Below are 25813 nucleotides of genomic sequence, written 5' to 3' on the forward strand. Positions count from 1 at the left end.
TATTTATTTATTTATTTATTTATTTATTTATTTATTTATTTATTTATGTGACAGAGAGAGATAGCGAGAGCAGGAACACAAGCAGGGGGAGCGGGAGAGGGAGAAGCAGGCTTCCCGCCGAACAGGGAGCCCGATGTGGGACTCGATCCCAGGACCCTGGGATCATGACCTGAGCCCAAGGCAGACGCTTAACGACTGAGCCACCCAGACGCCCGCAATCAGTATTTATTAATGGCTTATAATATGACGTTGGGTACAGAGCCATGGCCAAGAGATGCAACAAACAGTAGCACGGCCAGGGTCCTCGCCTTCAACCAGCAGATTCTGTTGGAGAGTCTGTATCTCTAGGATCTTATGTCAGTCTTCAACCAATTTTTCTTTCTTATAAAGTCCTAAATCCATTTTATAAAGTTTCCCTATTGTACCATTCCGTGTAACAACTTATAATAATACTAAACTGCTAATAACAGCAATGTCAATAAAGATAATGAATAATCTACAGTATTTTAGGGAGAAGCTTATGTATTATGTATGTCATCTCATTTATTCTTTACCCAAAGAAAGTAAACAATTAGGATCTATTGTTACGTTTTCATAAGCAAGGGAAGATTTAAAAACATGTCATCTGGTTACCACATTTTGGGGCTCTTCGTATAATCCATTCTATTTAATTATTCTGCACCTAATTAAAGTATGTCTAAGTGATAAAATTTCACACATTTGGCTGTGAAAAAGACATAGTTCAATGTACATTTTGCATCAACATCAGCTTCTATAACAGATTGTAACAGAAATCAATAATATATAGTCAATGATTTTAGAATATTGCATTATAGTCAATAGCTTAAACTGCAAAAAAATTCTAACTTTTGTTTATTTTTCTGTAAACAAATGGGTTTCTCAGATATTTCATAGCACTCTTTATTTTGACAAAATTATATTCTTGCCATGGTAAAATATGATTTTATTGTAAATTGATTTTATTGACTTATTGTAAGCCTTCAACTTCATACACCAATGTACTTTCTCAGATGCTTGTTAGAGATGAAGCCCTTGTTCATTAGGCTTGAGTTTAAATGAAAGTGATTTGAAGACTAAATTTATAACAATTTATAATTTATTTATACCTTTAACACGAATTAATCCCCCCATCTCTGTAACACACCTTAATGTGCTAAGTTCAATATATACGTAATCTCATAGAATAGAATGTTTTACTCTTTTTTTAAGGCCAGTGTCAATGCTCACATTCCCATTCCACCCTGCTCACTCACAAAACACGTACACGTATGAACACATACATGTTCTCATGCATGTGCGTGTGCACACATGCGCACACACATCTTATTCTCATTCTAGGAACACAAAACAATGTAGAAAAATTTTTATCCTGAAAACAATTAAATTTTACTCTAGTTACAGTTGCCTATCTTTTCCATCTAATACTACTGTAATAACTTCCATGTCATATTCGATTTGCACTATTAATTCTACAGAACAAAGCACGCTAAAGAAAATTTCCCTCCAGCATTACTTAAAATCCCATGAAAAACGTTGATTCATGAGAAAGGTTTAGCTTTGAATGAACAAACTTTCCATAAAATGTCTATCCATGAACATACACAAATTTATATTTGTGAGAAATTATTTTAAAATATAAAGTTATTTATAAGGAAAATTTATTTTTTTTCTTATTTTTCCTATACACCAATCTCTAAGTTCAGATTTATTCGATCAGTTGGAATTAGTGGTCAAACATTTTTGGTATTCTTTTTGGTTAAACTTGATTAACTTATTAGCTAAGGAATATGAGCGTTAGCTAAGGAATATCTGTCTTCTGGTCTATAATGGATGAGTCAAAGGATTTAAAGTTCAAAATTATGAATCTACTATCAAATTTTTTTTTATCATGAGTTCTTTTTGCTTTTCCTGTTATTTGCATTTGCATTTGGATATTAGCTCTTTAATCTCTCCTTACCTGTAAATCATGGATAATGACAGGACATAGAACTAGAACACAGGTTTCCTGACAAATGGCCCGGTATGAATTCTGTTAATCTATTTTTACAGTATTAGACATATAGAAAAAATAAAAGAACTACCTGGCTAATCTAGCATTTTAGTGGCAGTATCAACCTAAATAGAAAATCTTATTATACCACCAACCTAATCTTTTAAAAACTTATAGGCTTCTCTAAGTCATAAAAATTCTAATAGTACCTTGTATGTTTGACTCAATAATGACAAATTTAACACTTTCCCGGGGTTCATTTCCTATGGATACTTACAGGAAGGAAGTCTAGTATATTTCTAACCTTGTGCATTTAAAATTTTTTTCATACACTTAAAAGTTTCTTACTCGGGTACATAATATTCATCCCTTCTACAGTTTTGGAATAAGGAAAAAATACGAAGAGTTAAAAAGGGAGAGAACAAATGGAAATGAAAGCCACAGACACTTTGGGGTAAATTATTAATGGGAAAAAACTAGAGGCCATTTACAAATAAGCATTTGTAGATCATACAATTTTTTAAATACCTTACTGTAATATGTGATGTTTCTTAATATGAAATTTTTGATTTTTAGTGCTAACTCCGACTGGTTAATGGTGAGTCTACTTAGCATTATCAAGAGCTGTCAATAGTATGGTCTGACTGAATTTGGAATCAGAATCCATTTACTACCTGTGGGTTCTTGGCTGGGCTATTTGCCCTGCCTAAGTCTCAGGCTCCCACGCGTGTGCACCAGGGGTAGTGATACCATCTGACTATTAAGTTGGGAGGGCCAGATGAGACAAGTTACACAATGCACTTGGCACAGAGGGAGGCTCCCTCAACATGCGCTCCCTTACTCTCCCCTAATACCAGCTGGCTGGCAGATCACATTAAACAAAAAAAGGAAGCTATGTTCCCCTTTCTCCAGACAGCTGGTAATCCAGACATCACAGGCCTTCTACAAACAATGTTGACTTATTTTTGCCACAGCTGATGTGTATATAATGCGCCTTGCCAGTTCTCATGGGTTGAATTCATGACTCGTTTTTCTTTATTGCGCCTCACTTTATGGCACTAGATCGAGGTAAAGTAGCAGTTCTGTAAAGTTTTATACGAGCTTTTATAACACGGACCTGGAGGACTTCATTTATTGTGTTGTAATAACAACAACGAAATGTTTTACATCGTTTAGCCCTCAAGACAGCCAGATGATATGTAAAATATGACTCCTTCCAATCTGTGGATGGGGCCACTAAGAGACAAAGGGTAAGTTACTAGCCCAGCATCACCCGGGTAGCAGAGACAGAGCCAGGATTTGAATCGTCATGTCCTGACTCCAGAGCCTGTACTCGAACCTCATCCACATGAAAGAGAGAGCTGGATTTGCACAGAGAGTGAACATGGGCCTTAAGTTTCCATCTACTTCCTACTGCACTCAACTGAGGAGTCAGGGGCAGGGGCAGGCAATCACCAAAGACCTGAATGATATTAATTATGCATTTATTTTAAAAAAAGAACCCTGAAATTTCCTCTTGAGGGGTACACATGCATCTCCTTTTATATCACTCAAGTACATTACATATAGGATATATGTTCAACAGGCAACCCATTTTTTATTATGTCTGAAATATTCTATTTGTTTCAGAGGCATATTCCTGCTCTTTTTTCCTCTCTTTTACATAAGAGGAAAGGGCCACATAAGCAGGCTTGTGTGTAAAAGCTTAGAATAGAGCCTGGTACGTAGTGAGAACTATATTATTTATTATTTTTGTTATTATTTTAATGTTATTATTTTAATGTTATTATTATTATTATTATTCACAGTTTGGAGGATGCATAGCATAGTGTTTAAGAGCCCAGATTCAGAAGCCAGACTACCTGGATTCTAGTTCTATCTGCATTCCTTACGAGCTGAGACCTTGAGTAAGTCATTTAACCTCTTCTGTTTCCTGGTCTATGAAATGAAAGTAATAGAATTTATCTCAGCAATAAGAATTACTTAGCAATAAGAATTACCTGAAATAGTTCCTGGCTTATATAAGTCCTACATATGTGTTAGACATTATTAATATTATCATTTTCTTTCATTATAGTGGTAATTTTGTTTGTTCTTTTATTTTTGTTTGTCTTTTGTAGAAATTTTTCTTCAGATGAAAGTGGACACAGAAGTCTAATATACAATTGGTAGATTTTTATGTTACATGGCAATATACGTAAAGCCAAATTTGTCTGAAACACAGGTGAGAATGTCTTCCTTTTGCCCCACCTGTGCATACCCATATATGGAACACATTCAGGGAAAGCATTTCATTCAGCAGTGTTACACAGGTCGAGGCTTCAGCAGGAGGCTCCTTGGAAGGCTATAAAATTGAACTGAGGAGGGTTGATATAAGAGCCCCTGGCCTCTTGGGTCTCAAGACCAGTTGAGTTTGGACCTAAACTCTGCTATTTGATAGTTGGAGAAGTAATTCCATCTCTCTAAAACTCAGCTGTTTCCTTTGCTATAAAGTAGAAAGGATACTACGACTACTTCATACAGTTGTATTTGGATAAACAAATGTCTAGTGTATTATTTTTATCATCTCAATCACATGCAAGCCCCAAATTATTGGTGTCCAAAGAATCCCCAAAGAGAATTCTTCCATTACTACTTCCTCCTTGAAGAACTTATCTTGAAAAATGTGGAATTATATGAAATTATTGTTACAGATGAAAATAACACCCTCTACGTTTGTCCATCTGGTAGAAATAGGAAATTTTGTAATGCACTATATTTGCTTAAAATAGGAGGCATCAGTAGTTGGTTTCAGAGTTTAAAAATCTACCCATACTTCCCATTTTCAGTAAATAACATCATTTGGACACATAAGAATTCGTATTAAAAGGCACAGAGGCATGCATCTTGAAAACTATGTATTTTAACCAACTTTATACCAATGTTGAAAAATGTATATTTATTTCAACAGAGTTTAAAACATTAGCTTTTGAATATTTGTTTCTCATTCATATTAACCAAATATCACATGTCTTAAAACTGCCATGAAATCAATTACAACAGAAAGTTCTGCACCACGTTCTACCTCAGGACCATGAAGCACGATGAAATAAAGAAATGTATGCTAGAATGAATGCATCACTGAGAAAAAGATGAGAACTGCAAGATCCCTACTGCCTTTCACATTTGAAACTCATTTTCGTAACGTTTTATGGATCAAAAAGAAAGTTGCTCTTCACACATTTCATACAATTTTTGATAACTAGCCCTGAGATATAAACTGGAATTAGAATAGTGAGTTTAATGCCACGTGCGCAGGGCCACTACTGGGCCACTCACTTCGTCACGCCTTGCCCGGCTGCTGGGCTCAGTGTCTACTCTGACGTGTATCTCTTCTTCATGGCCTTTAATTACACAAGCTCACCACTTAAAGCAAGATTTAAAATGCAGTTCAGGAAAGATGATTCCTCATGTCCCTTGAATAAGTGTGAAATTAGCACTCGTTTTCTTCCTTTTTTTTTTTTTTTTAAGATTTTATTCATTTATCTGAGAGAGAGAGATAATGAGCAGGGGAAGGGGCAGAGGGAGAGGGAGAGAGAATCTCAAGCAGACTCTGTGCTAAGCATGGAGTCCAGTGCAGGGCTCCATCTCATGACCCCGAGATCATGGCCTGAGCCGAAACCAAGAGTCAGATGCTTAACTGACTGAGCCACCCAGGGGCCCCTGGCACTAGTTTTCTGAAGGATTGTTTTCAAAGTTTAGTTTATTCTGTCATGTGTTTTTTATTTTTGTTTTGTTCTGTTTTCTCCAACTTAATATAGGTCACTGAATTCTTGACAAATGTACTTTATAGCTTCTAAATTAACTCCAGTTAAAAGCACTTATTTTGCATCTTCTTGGTCAACAGAGTGAAATTACTGTATTCTCAAAATCATTTTATTCTTAAAAAATTTGGAATTATAATCAGACAAATGCAGATTTAAAGCTTCATCTGCAGTGATAAAGAGGTTCTATGTGAACATAAACTCTGTTATCAGGGATTCAAGTTTGGATAAATAATACCGATAAAAAGGTATGGACAACTAGAAAGTTTCTATCCTCTGATATCCAAATTTTAATCAAGAATACATTTTCCTCTTTGAGAAAGGTACTTGGAAGTAAGGACTATGCTAAGCAATACATATTTATAAATTGCTCTTCTTCATGTTTAAGATAATCTGTGCAACTATCTCAATTGAGTCTATCTTGTTTTATTAAGATTCCCCAAAGCAATAGGAGTAGTTACTATGTTTAGTTCATTGTCACTGTCGTGTTTCCCCTTCCTTCTGGAATTAAGGAGGCATCAAACATTTATTACAGGGGTGCCTGGGTGGCTCAGTTGGTTAAGCAGCTGCCTTCGGCTCAGGTCATGATTCCGCGGTCCTGGAATCGAGTCTTGCATAGGGCTCCCTGCTCAGCGGGGAGCTTGCTTCTCCCTCTCCCTCTGCCTGCCTCTCTGCCTACTTGTGCTCTCTATCTCTCTGGCAAATAAATAAATAAAATCTTTTAAAAAAAACATTTATTACATGCCACTTAAGTTAATTAGTTGTTTGTGGGAATGCCACGGACAATGTTCAGGTTGTGGCAAATGGCCTATGATTTTCTCAGAACTGCATATAGACCAGAACAACAACAGCAAATAAAAGTGAGGAGTTCAATTCAGCTGGAGGCAGAAGCAAAGAGAGGAAGAGCAGAAACATCCAAGGTGCGTTCTCAAGTGAATAAAGGAGGCAGCAGGTACATGGCAAAGCTAAATGGAGAAGGTATGGAACCAAGGGGGGGGGGCGGTAAGGAAAACATTTATTTGGTTTATAACTGAAAGGAAATGTACCTAAAATATATCACTTGAGGAAGGTCACAGTTCCAAAAGAAGAGGGGTCACATCTGCAGTAGTAATTCTCTGTTGCAATACAAGATTTTAAAAACACATTTTAAACTAGTTATTTTGACCTTTTAATGAGATATTCAGAATGATTACATGTCTCTCTTGAGAGGCGGTATCCACAGTGGTTATGCACAGGCCTCTCGAGTTGGAACTGGAATTCTGACTTGGGCAACACTGACATAGCAACTTATGTAACCTCTGTCTGCCTCAATTCCCTCATCTGCACAATTTCCTCATCTGCAATTTATAGCACTGTGGTGAGAATTAAGTATATTTAAGGAGACAAGGCACTCAGGAAAGTGGCTGGCACAGTAAAACTACATGTTCACTATTCCGTCTTGACATTTTTCAAATTCAAGAAAGAATGAATTCAAATTCAAGAAAGAATGTTAGCAGAAAGGATCATCAAGACAATTAAATCATGGCGCTAATAAATTTTCAGAGTACGGTTTTACTACTTAATAAATAGATAGAGCTAACAGATCAGAAATGCCAGTGCTTATCTAGGAAACTAACCAAGTATAGGTATCAAGAGAAGAGGGTCCAAATGTTATCAAGAGTTCTCTAATTTTCAGTTTCAAAGGTTCATTCCCATATCGGGAAATTTATGTACAATATTATCCACAACATGGCAGTTTTAATGCAACCAGAATATGGTTCATGGTGCATACTGGCTGATATCCTGGATTTTAAAGCAGCAGATTCCTCCTGAGCATATTTTAATTTTGTGGGCAATCATATGTCACTTTGAGTCCCCAAGCCCATGAGAACATGCCCTCAGACTCCATCTCAGGAAGCCATATTTTTCCCCTGCTATAATAAGCATTTGCCAAAGCTGACTCTAGGACAATTAACTCTGCCTCCTTTATTTTAAAGTTTTATCTTTCCATTTGTCTTCATGTAACATAGACCCTATAACTACAATTTCTGGCTGAATTACACTTTTAGGGGTGCCAAAGACTACGGGACCGAAAGGCAGAGAAATAAGTTAGGCAAGACTTTACGTGTTTTTGATCACTTAGAAGATGATGCTATAAACTCAAATGTCTTTTCCCCGGTGCTGGAAAATTTTTGTTGTTGTTGTTCTTGTTGTTGTTGCCTCAAAGGGCCTTATTTCAGGATTAAGTTGTATGACTCAGCTAGCTAGGTCAACTCATATTGTAGACCAGTTTGGCAGAAAAGAAGCAATTTACATAAACAAAGTAAGTGTAGGAACAAGAAATAGAGCTATCTCTGCTTATGATGATCTTCTGAGTTCACTCCCAGGGGAAAATCTACAGTAAGGGAAATTAATGATAATTGAAATTTAATTCCTAAAATTAGCCTGCGATCAATATTTCCTTTACAAATGACTGTGCCGTAGCTCTGCTGGAATAATGGCTTCTACTTGCTATGTGTACATATTAATGGGGCCTCTGCACATAAACACTGTTCTTTTTTGGTTCTCTTTCTTGGCATTTGAGAATGAAGTTCTTATTCTATGAGCTGCAATAGCTCTTCTCAAACTTTAATGCATTAATGAAACAGCTGGGGATGTAGGTGAAGATGCAGATTCTGACTTGGGAGGCCTAGGATGGAGCTTGAGGTTCTGCATTCCTAACCAGCTCCGAGGTGATAGTGATCCACTGACCACATCGTGAAGAGTGTGGAGGTCATGGAGCAGCCAGCCCTGCATTCTGAATTTTCCTAGGATCTCTCCTTATTATCACCTCTTTTGAGCCAAGGTTATAAATTGAATTGTGCCCCCCTCCCCCCACCCCAAGAGAGATGTTGAAGTTCTGACCCCAAGTACCTCAGATACTGAACTTATTTGGAAATAGGAACGGTCTTTACAGGAATGATTAAGTTAAAATGAGATCAACAGAATAGGTCCTAATCCAGTAGGACTGGTATCCTTATTAAAAGGAGAAATTCGAGGGACATCTGGGTGGCTCAGTCAGTTAAGCGTCTGCCTTTGGCTCAGGTCATGATCCCAGGGTACTGGGATCGAGTTCTGCATCAGGCTCCTTGCTCAGCAGGGAGTCTGCTTTTCCCTCTGGCCTGAAGGTCCCCCTACTTGTGCTCTCTCTCTCTCTCTCTCTCTGACAAATAAATAAAATCTTTAAAGAAAAAAGGAGAAATTCGAGACAGACACTCACAGAAAGAAAATGTTGAAAAGACATAGGGAGAAGACAGCTATCTACAAGCTAAGAAATGCCTGAAGCTACTAGGAAACTAGGAAAGAAGCCTGGAACAGATCGTTCCCTAGCACCTTCAGATGGAGCACTGACCTGCCAACACTTTGATTTTAGACTTCTGGCCCCCAGAACTGCGAGACAGTACATTCTGTTGTTTAAGCCACCCAGTTTATGGAATTTTGTTCTGACAGCCGTAGGAAAGTAATACAGCTACTGTATTCACAACTTTGCCCTGACACTCTTCTGTTTCTCCTCTCTGACACATACAGAAAATTTCAGTGCACCACTAAACTTAGTACAATGTGAGGAATGTGAGAACAACATCCCACACACAGATAAGGTAACACGAAGGGGTAGGTCATGTTTCTCAGGTTTGCCAAAGAAGAAAGTTTGGATTAGTCCTATGGTTACTGCAGGTGTTAACCGTGAAACAGTTAAATCTACCATTCACGGTATCTTTTGTTTGTTCCCCTTAGGAACCAACAAATTTGACTCTTAACACTCTCAAGGAACATATCCTGAGATTTTTGTGAATCTCTAAATTCTCAAATACTTCTATAACATAGCATTTTCTTCAGAAAATGGAACATAACTAAAAACGTGGAGTGGCCCCTTAATAATTCTGTAAATATAGACCTAAAGTCAATTATAAAGGCATTAAAACAATCTTACAAACCATTTTTTTACTGTTATTGCTGTTGTTTTATGGCACATATGGTGGACACATTTTGACAAAGGTTACCAATACTGCCAAAGCTGAATTCCATAGTTTATTCAAAACTGCTCTTGTCTATGAATTTCCATTTAATATTACCTCTTCGGATCCTTTGCGCTTCATTAGCAGCCCTACCAATTGCCTTTGTTTTCAGAGGCAGTTTGTATGATGAAACAAAGTTTGTTTGTTTGTTCTGAAAACCGTATTATGAGAGTTATTAAATTGGCAATGAATACAAGTAGGAAAAACAGCCCACACAGACTTAAATGCAAAGGTGTAGGCAAGCATGAGGTAAGCTAATCTCACTCACTAGTTAAGTGATGAGTCCGTACAAATCAGTTTTATAACAAACAGGATTCAAAGCACATTCCTCAGCAAAAGGACAAATTACTTAAAAGCCATTATAGACCTTTGCTTTCACTTTAAAATAGTAAAACAAAAACAAAACCCAAAAAACATGCTTCCAAGATCCATGAAAGTCAAGGATGTGAAGTTCTTGGATACGTGGCCACTTCTGAATATAGTTCATCTTATTTTTTATACTCTCTGTGGTTCCCAACTGGGGGGTGGGAACACTACTTTGAGGAGAATTTGGAAAAGCAGAGGAGTGTTTGAGTGTTCACAATAAATGGAGGGAGTTATTGACATTTAATGGGCAAGGCCTGGGGAAACTAAATAAAGCAAAGCAAGGGATGATAATTCTTTGACCCTCACCAAATGCTAAATGATCTCTAGGTTGAGGTCCTCATCTCAGTTTGACATTTCTTTAAGATTAATGTTCTTTCCAGTTCGGGCTCTGGGTTCACTTTTGACTTCTACCAGAAACCATGCTGACTTCATAGGTTTCTTTCTCTCTGATTTGACAGGTGTGTCATTCCTTTGCATGTTCAAAGAATCACTCTTTTCACTTTATGGACTATGATAAAGCACATACTGTGTAACTAACATACCTGTTCTTCTTGGTTTGGTGGCTCATTTTTTTATTTTTTTTTTTTTAGTATTGTAGATAAATCTGACAAACACAGTGTACTTCAGATAGAACATCTTAGGGGTGTTTTAAAACATTCTTTTATACAACTTTCCAGTTCCCTCCACCATTACTGTTACTGTCTCATTCTTTCTTTTATTCATTCAGTCCTCAAGCATAAATAAGGGTGCACTATTGTGTTAGCTTCCATGGAAGGAAGTTACACAATGGTAATCAGATCCACTTTTTGTGATAGATTCTCCCTGTTTTATCTCTCATTATTTTTTGCCTTATTCTCCCCACTAAACTTTTCCAACTTCATCCTTTTTCCTGATCTAGAAAAAAATTCACTTCTCCACAAAATCATGGCAGTCCTATTTGCTAAAACATCTCCATTTATAATCTATACTGATTAGCTTTTTGATGACTTCCTCTACTATAGACAAATCCACATACGTATTTTGTCACTTTAACCTCAAAATATGTGATTTATATTAATAGTACAGATGTTAAAAAGGAAACTTAAAAGGTTGAATAACTTTCCCATGGTCAAACAACTTATTCATGGATTTCAAAACAGATCTAACTGCCCCAGTGCTTGTGTCATTAACACATATAAGCTATTCCTGGTAATTAAAATCACCTTCCTGTGACTGCCAGTGAACTTTATAGGCCCTACTTTTAGATTTTAGCTAGACACATTTGGCCTTCACTCTCAGCATCTTGACTACATTCATCATGATTGTTTTAGAAACCTCCCAAGTTTCTATTAAAAATAAACCAAAAAAATACTTTAAAAATTCTCTAGATTTCTTAACTAATACATACATATCCACAAAGCAGAAGTTTCAAATATAACTAGGTAGTCCTCTATGATTTTTCAGTGCCTGCGGGCTTTTGAAGTGCTGTGGATTTGCCTTCATCTGTTGCTAGGAACATTGCACATTGCTCCTAATGGCCTGCCAGTCTGAGAAACCTAGCGTGAATGACATAAGTGTTTCTTTTATCCAGGTCAGAGGACGGTGTGAGGCGGTATGAGAGGTCATGGAAGGGGAGGAATGCCAGGATAAAGAAATCAACTAGAGGAATAGGAAGTGAAAAAGGGGAGACTCCACAGACCCTAAGGAAAAAGCTTTCCAGCGGAAGCCCTCCTGCTTCCCACCAAGCACATGCCCCTTGAATGGGTTCAATCTCGTCTAATTAACAACTCAGAAGGGCCAGCATGCAGCTGACAGTGTCTCATTCCCTTGTCACACCAATGGAAATCATAAACCAGAAACCTGCTGATACCAGAGAGAGTGTTGTTACTTTGAGGCCTCAATCAAATGCCAGCTTTGGGAATCAGAAGAACTAAGAGCAAGAAACCAGTCTACAGTTTTTTCCTAACACTTGTCTGGCTCCAGGATAAAACATAAAGCATCATGATGCTCTGGAATTAAAAAAGAAATCAGATTTACATTTATATCTTTGCTTTCCTTCATCTCAGAAACTTGGGTGCCTGAATGACATAGAGGATGGGGGGCAGATGGTACAGAGAAAGGACCATGTGGACATGCCTCCCTTTTGCTATGGTAATAACTGTCATGGCCATCAAGTCTAAGTACCTTCCAAGTGGCAGAACGCCATCTCTGCCCCTGCATACAGCTGCTTAGGGACGTGGTCGGTACAGCATCTACTCTGTGCAAGTTAGCACACCAAAGCCTTCTGCTTCCATGCATATTGTTTCATAATTTTCATCTAAATCTTCAGCTCCTCTAGAATTTATTTTGGAGTAAAGGAATAAACATTTTTTCCCCTAAATGGCTATCTAGTTGTACCAATACCTATTGTCGACTCATTCATCCTTCCCCACTGTTTTTAAGCTCCATATTTATTACACACTAAATTCCTGCAAGGAATTCCAATAAGTGGAATGGAGAAATTAAATAGGGAGTAAAAAAAAAAAAATCCATTCCACTGAAACACCATACATATGCTTTCTTCTTTCCTAAATGTTTAAAAATGGAAAGGAGAAATAGTGCAAGGAGGAAATGCCATATTTCTGAGGTTTGTCCTTCCTTGATTATGGACTATTTTTAGCACATGTTTATCTACTCTAATTTGATAAACTAATTATCCTATTCAACTATGAAAAGTTCTTTGATCTCTCTGTACATTGTTGATGGCTTGAGGAATAGGGACATTATGAGTTACATTTGCCAATTTAGTTCAAACTGAATTGCTACTCAATTTATGCATGTCCCATGTCACATTTTATGTTTGCTTATAAGGGCACGTTTGGCTATGGATGTTTTTAAACGATAGGAGGTTCAACTTTTGTTTGAACAAAATAATCATCAATTTTACTCCTTTTTTTTCTGAATCTCATTATTATGAAAATCAGACTGGAAACAGTCTGAAAGGCTTTTTAAGGAATGTGAAGAAAATTCTGCTAATGAGTTTGGTTGATTTCATCATTTAATTGTTCATTTAACAATTATTTATTAACTATTGTGTGCCAAAGGATGATCCCAGCCAAAGGTGAATGGGGAATGTTGCAAAGACAAAGTTATCCTTTAATAATTCTAGTGTTAAAACAAAATAAAAAAAGAAGTTTTACCAGAACTCTCATATGGTAGCATTGTTAGTCTCTAAATCAAGTAATATCGTGTAGGACACCTAGTGGTGTAGGACAAGGAAAATATACCTAATTATTCAGTAAAGAGGATTCAGTTATTTTCAACCCTTTTGTTGTTTCAAAGCACTGAATTTATAAACCAAAGTAATGAAACAAAAACGTCTGTGAAATTCACAAGGAGGATTGCCTGAATTGATAGGGAGCATTTGGTGTCAAGAGATTGTTGTCCATAATGTACTAACCAGGTAAACACCACACTTGGCAAAATGATATTAAGTAATCTATTCCTGTTTGGGAGTGTTCATTTGTTTTAGTTATGTCTTCTTATTTTCTATACTTCTGATGCTTTGACTTCTGGGGTCCTGCTGACTCTGGAGAGACTGCCCTTCCCATGGTTAGCTAATTTCTAAAGATAGTAAAAAGGCCTACCTACGAGCATACCTTTCATATGCAAATAAATCAATCCAGAGCTCATAACCTAACGCCTTTATTGGCTCTTACAAGGCTCTCCCTCTGGGACACTATCCATCCGCCCTCACCACCTCAGGGCCAGGTACCCAGACAACTAGAGACAGTCCCTAATACCCCAGAGCCTCCTGAAATTATTCAAACTAGCCAATCCTAAACCTGCCTACCCTGCTTTGCCTGGTGCTTCCCCAAGTGCCCCCACCCCCACCCCATGGCATGCTGTGCCTCCTCCTTGGGAACTGTGAGTCACAAACTATCTTTTCAATGATAATCATCTCCTGATCTATTGGTCTCACTATACATAAATAATAAAACTTGCATTGAAAAGCATAGTTCTTACATAAACATAAAGAAAAAGAGATCGTCTTATAGATACAAAATAATCCCTCTTCACACACTGACGTGCTCTTCTAAGAGTTATCAGTCTAGTGAAACCCCATTCTACAAGAGAATAGGGAAGGGATAGCCTCCAATGTTTTATACTTTATCATCAAAATATTCAAGGCAGGTTGACCTTTAAAGTATTCTATCAGAAGGGAGCATATAAAAGTCTCTTTCTATTAATTTTGTTATGTTGGAGTAGAATTCTTGAACATTCCCTTAATATCCAATATACCTGTAATAAGAAACTTGGCAATGATTTCCTGTTGATGGTTTCTTGGCCATTAGAAATATTTGGAAGTTGTAAATACATTGTCTCATGATTATTTGAATTACATATTGATGAGAATCATTTGGCTGTTAGAATGTGAAGAGTTTAACTAGTTATTAGCATTAAAAAATTATTTGTGGTATATGGTAGAGAGTAGCTGAAAGGGGGAACCTGATAGACATTAGAATCAGATGTGAAGTCTGCCCTGGCAAAAATAATTTTAAGGTTAAAAAAAAAAAACAGGAATTGCATGGCGTGTAAAATACATATTTGAGATAAGTTACGTTGGTGGGTATTTCCTATGGTGGCCAAGGATGACAGGCAGTCACAATTTGAATCCATCTTCTAACAACCAGACTATACACATTCCATTTCCTTTGTAGACCCTGGATTCAAGACAAATAATGAGACCCTTTAAGCAGATTGTAGACAATGTTTTTAGTCTCTGTCTCCAACGGAGAATCACCTGCTGCCATATGGCTCTAACTCCAGCTGCCTAGTTCTCAAAGTCCAGTGACTCACTAAGGAGCCTGTGACTGTCAGGACATTTTTTGGCCTCAGAGGGATATTCTAACAGAGGAATAGTCATATCACAAACCCTGCTTTCCAAGTTTCTTATCGCCAAATAACCCAGGCTTACACTAAGGAATCTGGAAGTAAGAGTTAAAAGTTTTGTGAGTGCCCATTACTTCATCTGAATGTACACTACTTGGTGGTGGTGGGGGTGTGTGTGTGTGGAGTTAGTAAGCAGAAGAGAACTTAATTACCTTAATGCTAAGGTAAAGAAACATAAAAACTACTGATACCACTTTAAGTAAACCCCATGTACTACAAATCACACTTAATCTCAATTTACCAAAAGCCTTTGTGAAAGTGTAACTATGTTGGTATGTGTCAACAATTGTTGATAAAGGTTTCCAAGTCTAGTTACAGACTCGATGTGTAGGAACACGTGAATCGCTGAAATGCTAGGCACAAGAGACATTCCTACCCTGCCTGGTAGCCATTCTTTCCCAACAACCACCCCATTTTCCTGCTCAGAATGGGCAGTAATCTCTTGATCTCAGGGGAAGTGGGTCTTTCCCCAGTCCCAGGAGATAAATCACAGTTGTTTTCTTGCCCAGGGTGAAGAGATTGAGTGTAGGTCTAAAGAAAGAAGGTTCAGTAATTAAAGACTTTGCAATTTTAAAGTCTAGAATAAAGTATAAAGCTGAAAGAAGGAGAGAAAAACCAAGAACACAGAATGTTAAATTTAAGCTTTCTAAAAAATTAGAGATGCTTATCAAATATATAAGTAAAGGCTAATCTTTTCCTTTAGCTAGGAGAGCTTAATGGCATAGAAGTAAATGTGTTTGAGGGGCACCTGGGTGGCTCAGTTGGTTGAGGGTCTGGCTCTTGGTTTTAGCTCAGGTCATGCATGACCTCAGGGTTGTGAGATTGAGCCCCGCGTCAGGCTCCATGCTGGGTGTGGAGCCTGCTTAGGATCCCCACTCCCCACTCCCACCCCGTGGTGCTTGAGTGTTCTCTCTCTCTCTCTCTCTCTAAAGAAAAAAGAACTAAATGTGTTTGAACAGACTGGCATGCACTTTGAGGTCAGTACCTGTAATCTCTAAACCTTTTTAAGCCTCTTTGCATATCGCAGTAAGCTAGTTATCCAAAGAATAAACGCAGACGCTACCTAAGGCTTTTTTTTTTTTTTGGCTGTTTACATTGATTATGGTTCATGAACTAGATGACTAAGTTTCTAGTCTTTTTGCATGGAGGGTGACCTGTGTACAGATGGACACCACATTTGAACACATTGTACTGTAATCATCATAGAGATGCAGGTATCATAATATCTATAAAACAGTGGTAAGAGGCCCCCCCTTCACATCTTTTCAGTCACAGAAATTAAGTCATATTAAACTTTTTTAAAAAGTAGCCACATTTTGGATTATGGCAGTGGAAAAGGGTAGGATGGGTTCCAATATGGAAAGGCCAATCATCAATTTTTGTACACCTCAAGTTCCATATCTGTCAAATGAAAACTATTGCTGTTCTTAACTCACACAGAAAGCATGACCATGTTAGAGTCAGGTGTTGTCGGCTCACCATTCCATAGTGCTCTAACACAGTCTGAAAGCAAGAAGCTATGACGAGAGTGTCCAAAGAACTCAGCAGTACATATGTACGTAACAACAGGTGACATTCTAGCTTAGAATATTAGACCCTTCTTCCCAACTGACATAATGCAAAAAGTGGGACAAATGATTTTAAGAGTGTATATTAGTTGCAAAGTGCTTTGAACAATTTTAATGTTCACTGCATTTTAATATAGCTTATTATACTTTATTAGTTTCAAAAAAAATCTACCCAAATGGAAACCAATTGAATAAAATTTGCATTTTTTTAATTCTAACTTTATCAATCTTGGCAACAGAATTCAAGCTAATTAAGACAGACGAGTACATTCAGAGACAGGTTGACAACATGTTTATTAAGAATTTTTGCTCTTGGCTTCATTTCTGCTGACTCTGAATTTCCTTAAATATGCTATTGTTCTTTCACTAGACATAAAAATTTGAGCAGTTGATGTACTTTTCGGTATCCCATCATAATCATTCCTCATCTTAATGTATTACCTTTTCCTTCCTTGTAAAATTTGATAGCTTTTTGAACTTTTTTGCTACTCTGTTTATACAATGCCAAATTCCCATGTTTCCCTTTTCTAGAGCATGTGTTTCATAAATATAAATCTGTATATGTACTTAGATACAAGAATACAGAGTATCTCCTTCATATTTTGTATAGGTTCAGTTAGGTAGCTAACATATAAAAGCAGTACAAGATTAAGGCCTGTCAGCTTACCCAGAGCACATTTTGGATTCCTTTGGATTCCTAGTGAGTACAGACTCCGTGCCCCCACATACCTTCACAAGAGCACACCATAGTTGTACTATCCTTATGTACTCAAAATGTGAAGTTCCCAAATTCAGATATGCTGATAATGAAAGCCTGACAAGCTGATTTGGTTAATTTAAGTACATTAAAATATAGCAAAGTATTATTTGGGTTTCTTTTGGTTCTCAAGAATTTTTTTAATCGCACATGCATACACACACGCGCGCACACACACACACAGCAATGGCCAAGCAAAAGTTCTCATCCTGACAAGCAAAACCCCAGAAACTCCCCAGTTACTTTTATCACCAGATCAGAGCCCAAGGCACTCTGCTCTCTGCAAAGTTTCAACCACTAAAATGTGGGTAAAGCAAAGAATACACCACCGCAGGAGCTCCAAAAATAGCAATTCAGATTTATGTCTGAAGCACTTTTCATACGCTTTTAGATTAGCCCGGGAATTCTGTCTATGAACCGCTCTATCAACTGGCAGCGGCAATTAATGAAAAACGCCAAGAAAACGGCACTAAACTGATCACGTTTCACTGTAAGACAGTACTGTGTCCAATCCATTGCCACCATTTGGACACTCGAGAGAACTGAATGGATCGTGACAGAAAGCAAGGGCATAAATAAAACCACACACGGTCTAGGTCCTGGCTTGGTGGTGATATCAACATCCCCAAATTAAACTGATAAGAACAGATACTACACTTGATCTTAGCCAAAAGGCCGAGAAGCGATATCAACATCCCCAAATTATCAGACACAATAAACAGCAATACCTGGCGATCTGTCTCCAAATTAACGAGAAAGCCCCCAGCTCTCACCTTGCACAAACACACACTTCAGTGGTCAGTGACAAATGCAGGCAGCACTTGCAGGCTGGGAGACAGAGCAGCTGCTCCGTCCTGAGCCGCTTAAAGCACACTGGAGCCCGGCTCCGGTCCTACTCTCGGTTGGTTCGCTGCAGTTTTTCCCATGACTCCATCACCCAGCAGTGGAAACCACTGCCCTCTCTCTCGCCAGCACTGGTGGGCTCCCCAGCCACTGAGCTCAGGTAAAAACGCTGAGTCTCACAAGGTCGCCACAAGGTGAACCCGGGCAAAAAAAGAGTATATGGGAATTGGAGGGACCGACAAGGAAAGATCCTAAAGTCCAGACACTTTGCCTTTCAAGAGATTCTGAGTCCATAAATCAGAGCCGAGACAATAGTCCGAGAAGCGGTAAATCTGAAAATCCCCCAATGGCGCTGAGCCAATCTGCTAACCCAGCAGTACTCTTTAAACCATAATCTCACTCTTTCAAACACACACACACACACACACACACACACAGAGATTTTAGTGTAGCTATTCTAAATTGCCCGGACATACTTCTCAGGCCAAAAAGTTTTTGCATATCCTTTTTCCAGGTAACAAGACTTAAAGAGGAGTCTTAGAAAATTAAAGTTTTGCCAAAATCAAGATGAAATAAATCTGTATAGAGCCAAATCATTTCTGGTCCATAAACTAATTCATTTGAGTGAAGTCTTGCTTTTTGTGCACAACTGGGATTATGCAATCACCCCCGTAGTAAAAAAGATGGTAAAGATGTATACATTCAGAGCTGATTGGCAGAATCAATTAAAATTTCTCATAAAAATTCCTACCATCTTTTTCAAGATTAGTCTTGACATATGCACATTTTAATTTGGAGAGGTTTCAAGAAGGCATTTCTTGCCTAAAATATAATTATTCTATATGTATATGTTATAGGCAGATACAAACATGTTTATAAATGTTTTCCTGGAGCGTCTCTCTGGGTGCTTATTTCTCATATTTTGGTTTTCCTATCAGAAGTGGAGAAGGAACAATTTTAAGCTTGCAAGTACATTTTGAAACATTATTTATCTTGCCCACGTATTTTTTCTAACAGGTAAATAAATATTTACTGAAGTTTAGGTTGATTGCACTAACAGAAAATAATTCTTTACCACTTTCCTCTCCCCTCCATCTCCAACCACCACCGTTCACCAGCCATATGAACACAAGCAACTCATTGAACCTCCTAGACATCAGTTTTGTAATCTGTAAAATGGGGATCTGTTACTAGTGTTTGCTTGTCTACCTCCTGGAATGGTGTCAGGGTAAAATGGGAGAACGAGCAGAAGTAAATGCTTTGTAAATTGTAGAGCGCTGGAAAAACATGGACTTACTGCATTTTCCTCCCTTCAATTGCCCGTTAGTACTGGGACTGGTGAATTACTTTCTGTGTTCTCAAGGAGGATTCCTTGGGCTTCACAGGAACGTGTTTGTTTCAAGTGGTCTATAAATAGAGTTCAAGATTTTACTGAACTGCTGTCCTCCATGTGGTGGGTCTTGATGGCAGTGACCACATGTCCAGAGTCAGTTAATTGGGAGCAACATGTGCTCCATCTGGTCTTTGAGGCAGAACCAGACCCGCTGAAACCCTGAGAGAAAATGCTCAGCTCACGTGACGGCTAGCTTCACAGTTCACCTGGTGTCCTGGTGTACTCAAGTGTTTGGTGGGGAGGTGGTGCATAAAGGTATTAAACAAGGTGAAAGGTAGGGTGCAATGCCAGATTCAGTGCTGAGTTCATTCAGGAACAGATGTTTCTGGGCATCCGTGCTGATGTTCCAAAACAATGATGTATGCGTTATTTAGAGATTAGGTAGTTGTGGGGTAGGGGGAACCAAGAAGGGAGACTAGTGGGGAATCAGAAAGGAGCTAACAATGTGAGTGCCAGTCTCCAGACACACAGGGCTGGGAAGTTCATGGATAGTATCTCAGTTAATCCTCATAGTAATCCTACAAGGTAGTCATTATTATTCCCATTTCACAGAGGAGACGAAAACAGCCTGCACACAGGACTGGGGAGTGGTGTAGCCTGAATTACAATCGAGGTCAGCATGGCTGGAATCCCGTATTCAGAGTAAATTTGTTTACCTATAACTTTCTCAGAAAGAGAAAGGAAATAACATTTGGTTTTTAAATAGTGGGGGTAGGGAAGGCAAGGATGCAAGTTACCAAGAAAACTTCTTGAGGGTATTTATTAGACAAGTTAACTCATAAAGGATGCAGAAATTTTTAGAAAAACACATTTGGAGTTTTTAAATCATAAAGTTGTTGCAGGATACAAGAAAAAAATTTTGTTAATATGCACCAATAATTTTTTTTTTTTAATTTGTTCCTGCCTATCTTCAAATTGACAACTCTTTCTCGGTAGCAGAATACTTCTCTGTTTTTCAATGTACACTCAATACATTATTGCATTTTAATTTGCTTAAATTACTGGACCCTGAGGAACCCCCACAAGAAAGCAAGGTAATCTCTTACCATGAAATGTAGCAGGAAAGACATTTTTTTCAGCTGTAGTTTAGAGTACCTAAGAATCCTAATTTTCAGTCTCCTGGGTCTGAGGATGTTCATCAAATGCCAGATTCTTTCTACCAATTTTATTGGAAAGTAGAGGGAGAGACTGAACCACAGCCCTACATGGTGTCTCTTTCGGCTCTCCCCTTTCTAAGTGGCATTCCTGGCAGTAATGTATGTGCAAGCCAATTCATACCATACCCTCTATTCCAGCCTTCCATCTCCCTTTTCCATATTTTCAAAATATTTTCTGAGAATGCAGTGTCTAATTATACCTTGCCTCTGCTTTTAACATTCCCAACTGCAAAGTGCACCATCCAAAATGCCTTCATAAAACTAGCCTTCTTCTTTTTCCCAGGTCTAGCCTTAGCAAGAAAATTTGGAAGTCTTGCAGATAGAATTACTTTGTGTTAGGTATTTTTATTAGGGAGAGAAAGGTAACAGGGCCACTAAGTTAGTAATAAGTCAAAATAAATAATGGGAAAAAAAGAATAAACGCAGGTACTTTAAACTCAATTGTTCAAGTTAAATTCTGAATGAAAAAACTAACACAGCATTTAAACTACCAAACCACATAAAAGAAGGCCAGGGACCTTCAGCTATTTGGTGTTCATTTCCTTGCTACTTTTGCTTACAATACACATTTTGGCACTCACCACAACCCACGTGTTCTCAGGGCATCATATTTAACTAAAGAGGAAGTAAAATAAGAAGAGTGAATCCACTGGGAAGCTGACAATGACAAATGTAACATATGGCAAAGTAAAAAATGCTGTTTTCTCTCCTTACCGAATCCATTTTATTTCTGAATGAAGAAAGGATGAGCAAACAAGCAGTCAGAATTATTTAAAAAAAAAAAAAACAAGAAGAAAGAAAGAAAAGAAGAGAAAAAAAAGAGAGAAAAGAAAAGAAATAACTGCAGTAAGGTTTCAATTATCTCTCAAGTCAGAATAATACAAATGAAAACACAGTTTTTGGCACTTTCTTCAAATTATTATACTGTCTCATTAAGGTATTTTGTGCTTAGAACACCACAGCTAGTGTTTGCCTGGGTGTAATTCCATAGCAGGAACTAAAAGCACATCATCTTCTCACTTTCTTTTTTTTTTTAAAGATTTTATTTATTTTTTTGACAGAGAGAGACATAGCAAGAGCAGGAACACAAGCAGGGGGAGTGGGAGAGGGAGAAGCAGGCTTCCCGCAGAGCAGGGAGCCCGATGTGGGACTCGATCCCAGGACTCTGGGATCATGACCCGAGCTGAAGGCAGACGCTTAACGACTGAGCCACCCAGGCACCCCGTCTTCTCACTTTCTTGATCTCAAAACTTTCTTTTCTCTTGGATTTTGAGATCCTGGTTTCAGAAGCATGTATTGAAAAGAAAGAATGCATGAAGAAGAAAGCATTTGGAAGCATGGGTCAACAATAGTCAGAGGAGAAGAAAGTAAATTAAGATGCTTTGGGGGCGCCTGGGTGGCTCAGTTGGTTCAGATGCTTTGGCTTTCTGTTTGGTTCTTTTTTTTTTTTTTTTTTAAGATTTTATTTATCTATTTGACAGAGAGAGACACAGCGAGAGAGGGAACACAAGCAGGGGGAGTGGGAGAAGCAGGCTTCCTGAGGAGCAGGAGCCTGATGCGGGGCTTGATCCCAGGGTCCTGAGCCAAAGGCAGACACTTAATGACTGAGCCACCCAGGAGCCCCTTTCTGTTTGGTTCTTGTTGCCTTCCCTAATAATGACGTCTTCCTGATGTGTCCAGTGGCAGTGTTCAACTTCATACTCAAGAAGGTCTGGCCTGAAATCCTCAGAACCCTCCCACTTAGGGTGCAACTGGGTTCAAGGAGGAGCGGGATGGAGTTGTTTCTAATTTGCAACCAAAGAGAAAAGTATTTTTCTAACACATTTTTCCTTGCCACTCCCTTCAATTTGATTTCTTCCCTTAGGCCTTTGAAACAACTCCACATAATACTTATTAACCGTAGAAAGCAAATACTGCTAAAACATTAAAGGTCATTTACAGAAAAATTTAGAGTAATCTGAAAGGTGTAAGCTTTTAGCATTTCAAGCATTTTGTGTGGATACTTAAAGATACATATGTGGGGCACCTGGGTGGCTCAGTTAGTTAAGCGACTGCCTTCGGCTCGGGTCGTGATCCTGGAGTCCCGGGATCGAGTCCCACATCGGGCTCCCTGCTCAGCGGGGGGTCTGCTTCTCCCTCTGACCCTCCCCCATCTCATGCTCTCTCTCTCAAATAAATAAATAAAATCTTTAAAAAAAAAAAAGATACATATGTGAAGTCTGTTACTCCATATATAGTTAAAATCATGAAATTGAACACTTCCTAAGCAGTCTTAATTTACTATATTTTTAATTTATTTTTATTTTTGTTTTTGAGAGAGAGAGAGAGAGCGCGTGCGCTCTCATGCATGCGCACTCAAGCAAGTGGAGAGGGGCAGAGGGAGAGGGAGGCAGGAAGAGAGACTCTTAAGCAGGCTTCATGCGCAGGATGGAGCCCGAGGTGGGGCTCAATCTCACCACCCTGAGATCATGACCTGAGACAAAATCAAGAGTCAGACACTTAACCAACTGAGCCACCTAGGTGCCCCCTTAATTTACAATATTTTTAAACATAATTTTGTTTTTTAATTGGATGGTAATTTTTCCTGACTGCAAAAAGATATACCTACTAATGCCTTTTCTACTCCAAGATGAGAAGAATCACTATGCTGGTTTTACTGAAAGCTTTCCTAAATACATTAAAAAGGTTTTTGAAAAAGAAATACTTAAGAGTATGCATAAAGGGGGAAAAACCCTGACTATTATCCCTTTGTGAACACAGGGGAAGGAATTACTGAGAGTTTATAGTTATTATTATTTTTTAGTTATTACATTATTATTTACTACATTCCCTATGCTCTGTTTTCATCCCCATGACTAATTATGTTTTATAAATTGAAGTTTGTACCTTTCAATCCCCTTCACCTATTTTGTTCAATCTCCCAGCTCCCTCCCCTCTGGCAACCACCAGTTAGTTCTCTGTATTCAAGATTCTGTTTCTGCTTGTTCGTCTGTTTTGTTTTTTAGATTCCACATATAAGTGGAATCATAGTGTATTTGTTTTTCTCTGACTTATTTTACTTAGCATTATACCCTCTAGATCCAAGCATGCTTTTGCAAATGGCTATGTAATATTCCAGGGTGTGTGTATGTGTGTGTGTGTGTGTGTGAGAGAGAGAGAGAGAGAGAGAGAGAGAGAGAGATAACATCTTTATCCATTCCCTCATCTATTGGTAGATACTTAGGTTGCTTACCATATCTTGGCTATTGTAAATAATGCTGCAATGAACATAGGGGTGCACATGTCTTTTTGAATATATATTCTCATTTTCTTCAGATAAATACCAAGAAGTAAAATTGCTGGATCATACAGTACTTCTACTTTTAATTTTTAAGGAACGTCCATACACTTTTCCTTAGTGGCTACACCATTTTGCATTCCCACCAAGAGTGCACAAGAGTTCCCTTTTCTCTACATACTTGCTAACACTTGCTATTTTTTGTCTTCTTTCTAGCTATTCTGACAGGTGTAAGGTGATGTCCCATTGTGGTTTTGATTTGAATTTCCCTGATTGAGTGATATTGAGCATCTTTTCATGTGTTTTTTGGCCATCTGTATGTCTTCTCTGGAAAAAATGTCTGTTCAGGTCCTCTGCCCATTTTTAAATCAGATTGTTTGGGGGTTTTTGGTATTGAGTTATATGAGTTCTTTATATATTTTAGGTATTAGCCCCTTATCAGATATAACATTTGCAAATACCTTCTTCTATTCAGTAGCTTTTTTTTTCTTTTGTTGATGGTTTCCTTCACTGTGCAGAAGCTTTTTATTTTGATATAGTCTCAATTGTTTATTTTTAATTTTGTTTCTCTTGCCCGAGGAGACAGATCCCCCCAAAACTATTGCTAAGACTAATGTCCAAGAGTTTATTGTTCATGTTTTCTTTTTGAAGTTTTATGGTTTTTAGTCTTATATTTAGGTCTTCAATCCATTTTCAGTTTAATTTTGTGTATGGTGTAAGAAAGTGGTTCAGTTTCATTATTTTGCATATAGGATGTCCAGGTTTCCCAAAACCATTTATTGAAAAGACTGTCTTTTCCCCATTGTATATTCTTACCTCCTTTGTTGTAGATTAATTGACCATATAAGCATGGATTGATTTCTGGACTTCTTATCCTATTCTATTGATCTATGTGTCTATTTTTGTGCCAGTACCATACTGTTTTGATCACTATAGCTTTGTAGTATATCTTGAAATCAGGAATTATGATACCTCCAGCTTTGTTCTTCTTTCTCAATATATGCCACAGTAGAATAATGACTGAAATTTAGAACACTATTTAGGTAGAAATTTTTAGATGCTTTATGGTACACTTGTTGAGTAAAGTATATTAGAAAATAGTGTGTGCAATGCTATCTGAATTTTGTAATATATACTTAATAATATAGAAAAATCTGAAAAATTGTTTTACAATGTTAATGGTTTTTATCTCTAGATACTGAGATTAGAGTAAGTTTATTTTCTTCCTGATCTTCTTCCACTTTCTTCTTCTTTTTTTTTTTTTTAAGGTTTTATTTATTTATTTGACAGAGAGAGACACAGCGAGAGAGGGAACACAAGCAGGGGGAGTGGGAGAGGGAGAAGCAGGCTCCCCACTGAGCAGAGAGCCCCATGCGGGGCTTGATCCCAGGACCCTGGGATCATGACCGAAGCTGAAGGCACACACTTAACGTCTGAGCCACCCAGGTGCTCCTTTCTTCCATTTCCTAATGTTTTACAAGGGCCATTACTACAATGTAGTGGAAAGAAAGAAAGAAAGAAAGAAAGAAAGAAAGAAAGAAAGAAAGAAAGAGAGAGAGAAAGAAAGAAAGAAAGAGGGAAGGAAGGAAGAGGAAAGAAAGAAAAGAAAGAAAGAGAGAGAGAAAGAAAGAGAAAGAAAAAGAAAGAAGAAAGAAAGAAAGAAAGAAAGAAAGAAAGAAAGAAAGAAAGAAAG

General features: G+C 37.9%; 1 protein-coding gene and 1 pseudogene across 7 annotated transcripts in view; both read right to left on the reverse strand.

Moving 5' to 3' along the window:
• Positions 1 to 25813, reverse strand: part of ARHGAP24 (Rho GTPase activating protein 24) — a 508514-nt gene that overhangs the window by 144611 nt on the left and 338090 nt on the right. The window contains exon 1 of one of the 7 annotated variants that reach the window (XM_035004600.1): positions 18224 to 19311. The exons of 4 other annotated variants lie outside the window; for them this stretch is intronic. Coding sequence is in view for 1 of the 3 variants with exons in the window: in XM_035004597.1 (XP_034860488.1) it covers positions 14795 to 14852 (58 nt within the window). In the remaining 2 variants the exon portion in view is untranslated. Of the gene's footprint in view, positions 1 to 14794; positions 15914 to 18178; positions 19312 to 25813 lie in introns of those variants that run through there. 2 more of the 7 variants (XM_035004601.1, XM_035004597.1) reach the window with 2 other exon arrangements.
• Positions 17929 to 18137, reverse strand: LOC118010971 (annotated as a pseudogene).

The sequence above is a fragment of the Mirounga leonina genome, unplaced genomic scaffold, assembly GCF_011800145.1.
Source record: "Mirounga leonina isolate KUSES-001 unplaced genomic scaffold, KU_Mleo_1.0 Mir_129, whole genome shotgun sequence".
Classification (NCBI taxonomy): Eukaryota; Metazoa; Chordata; class Mammalia; order Carnivora; family Phocidae; genus Mirounga; species Mirounga leonina.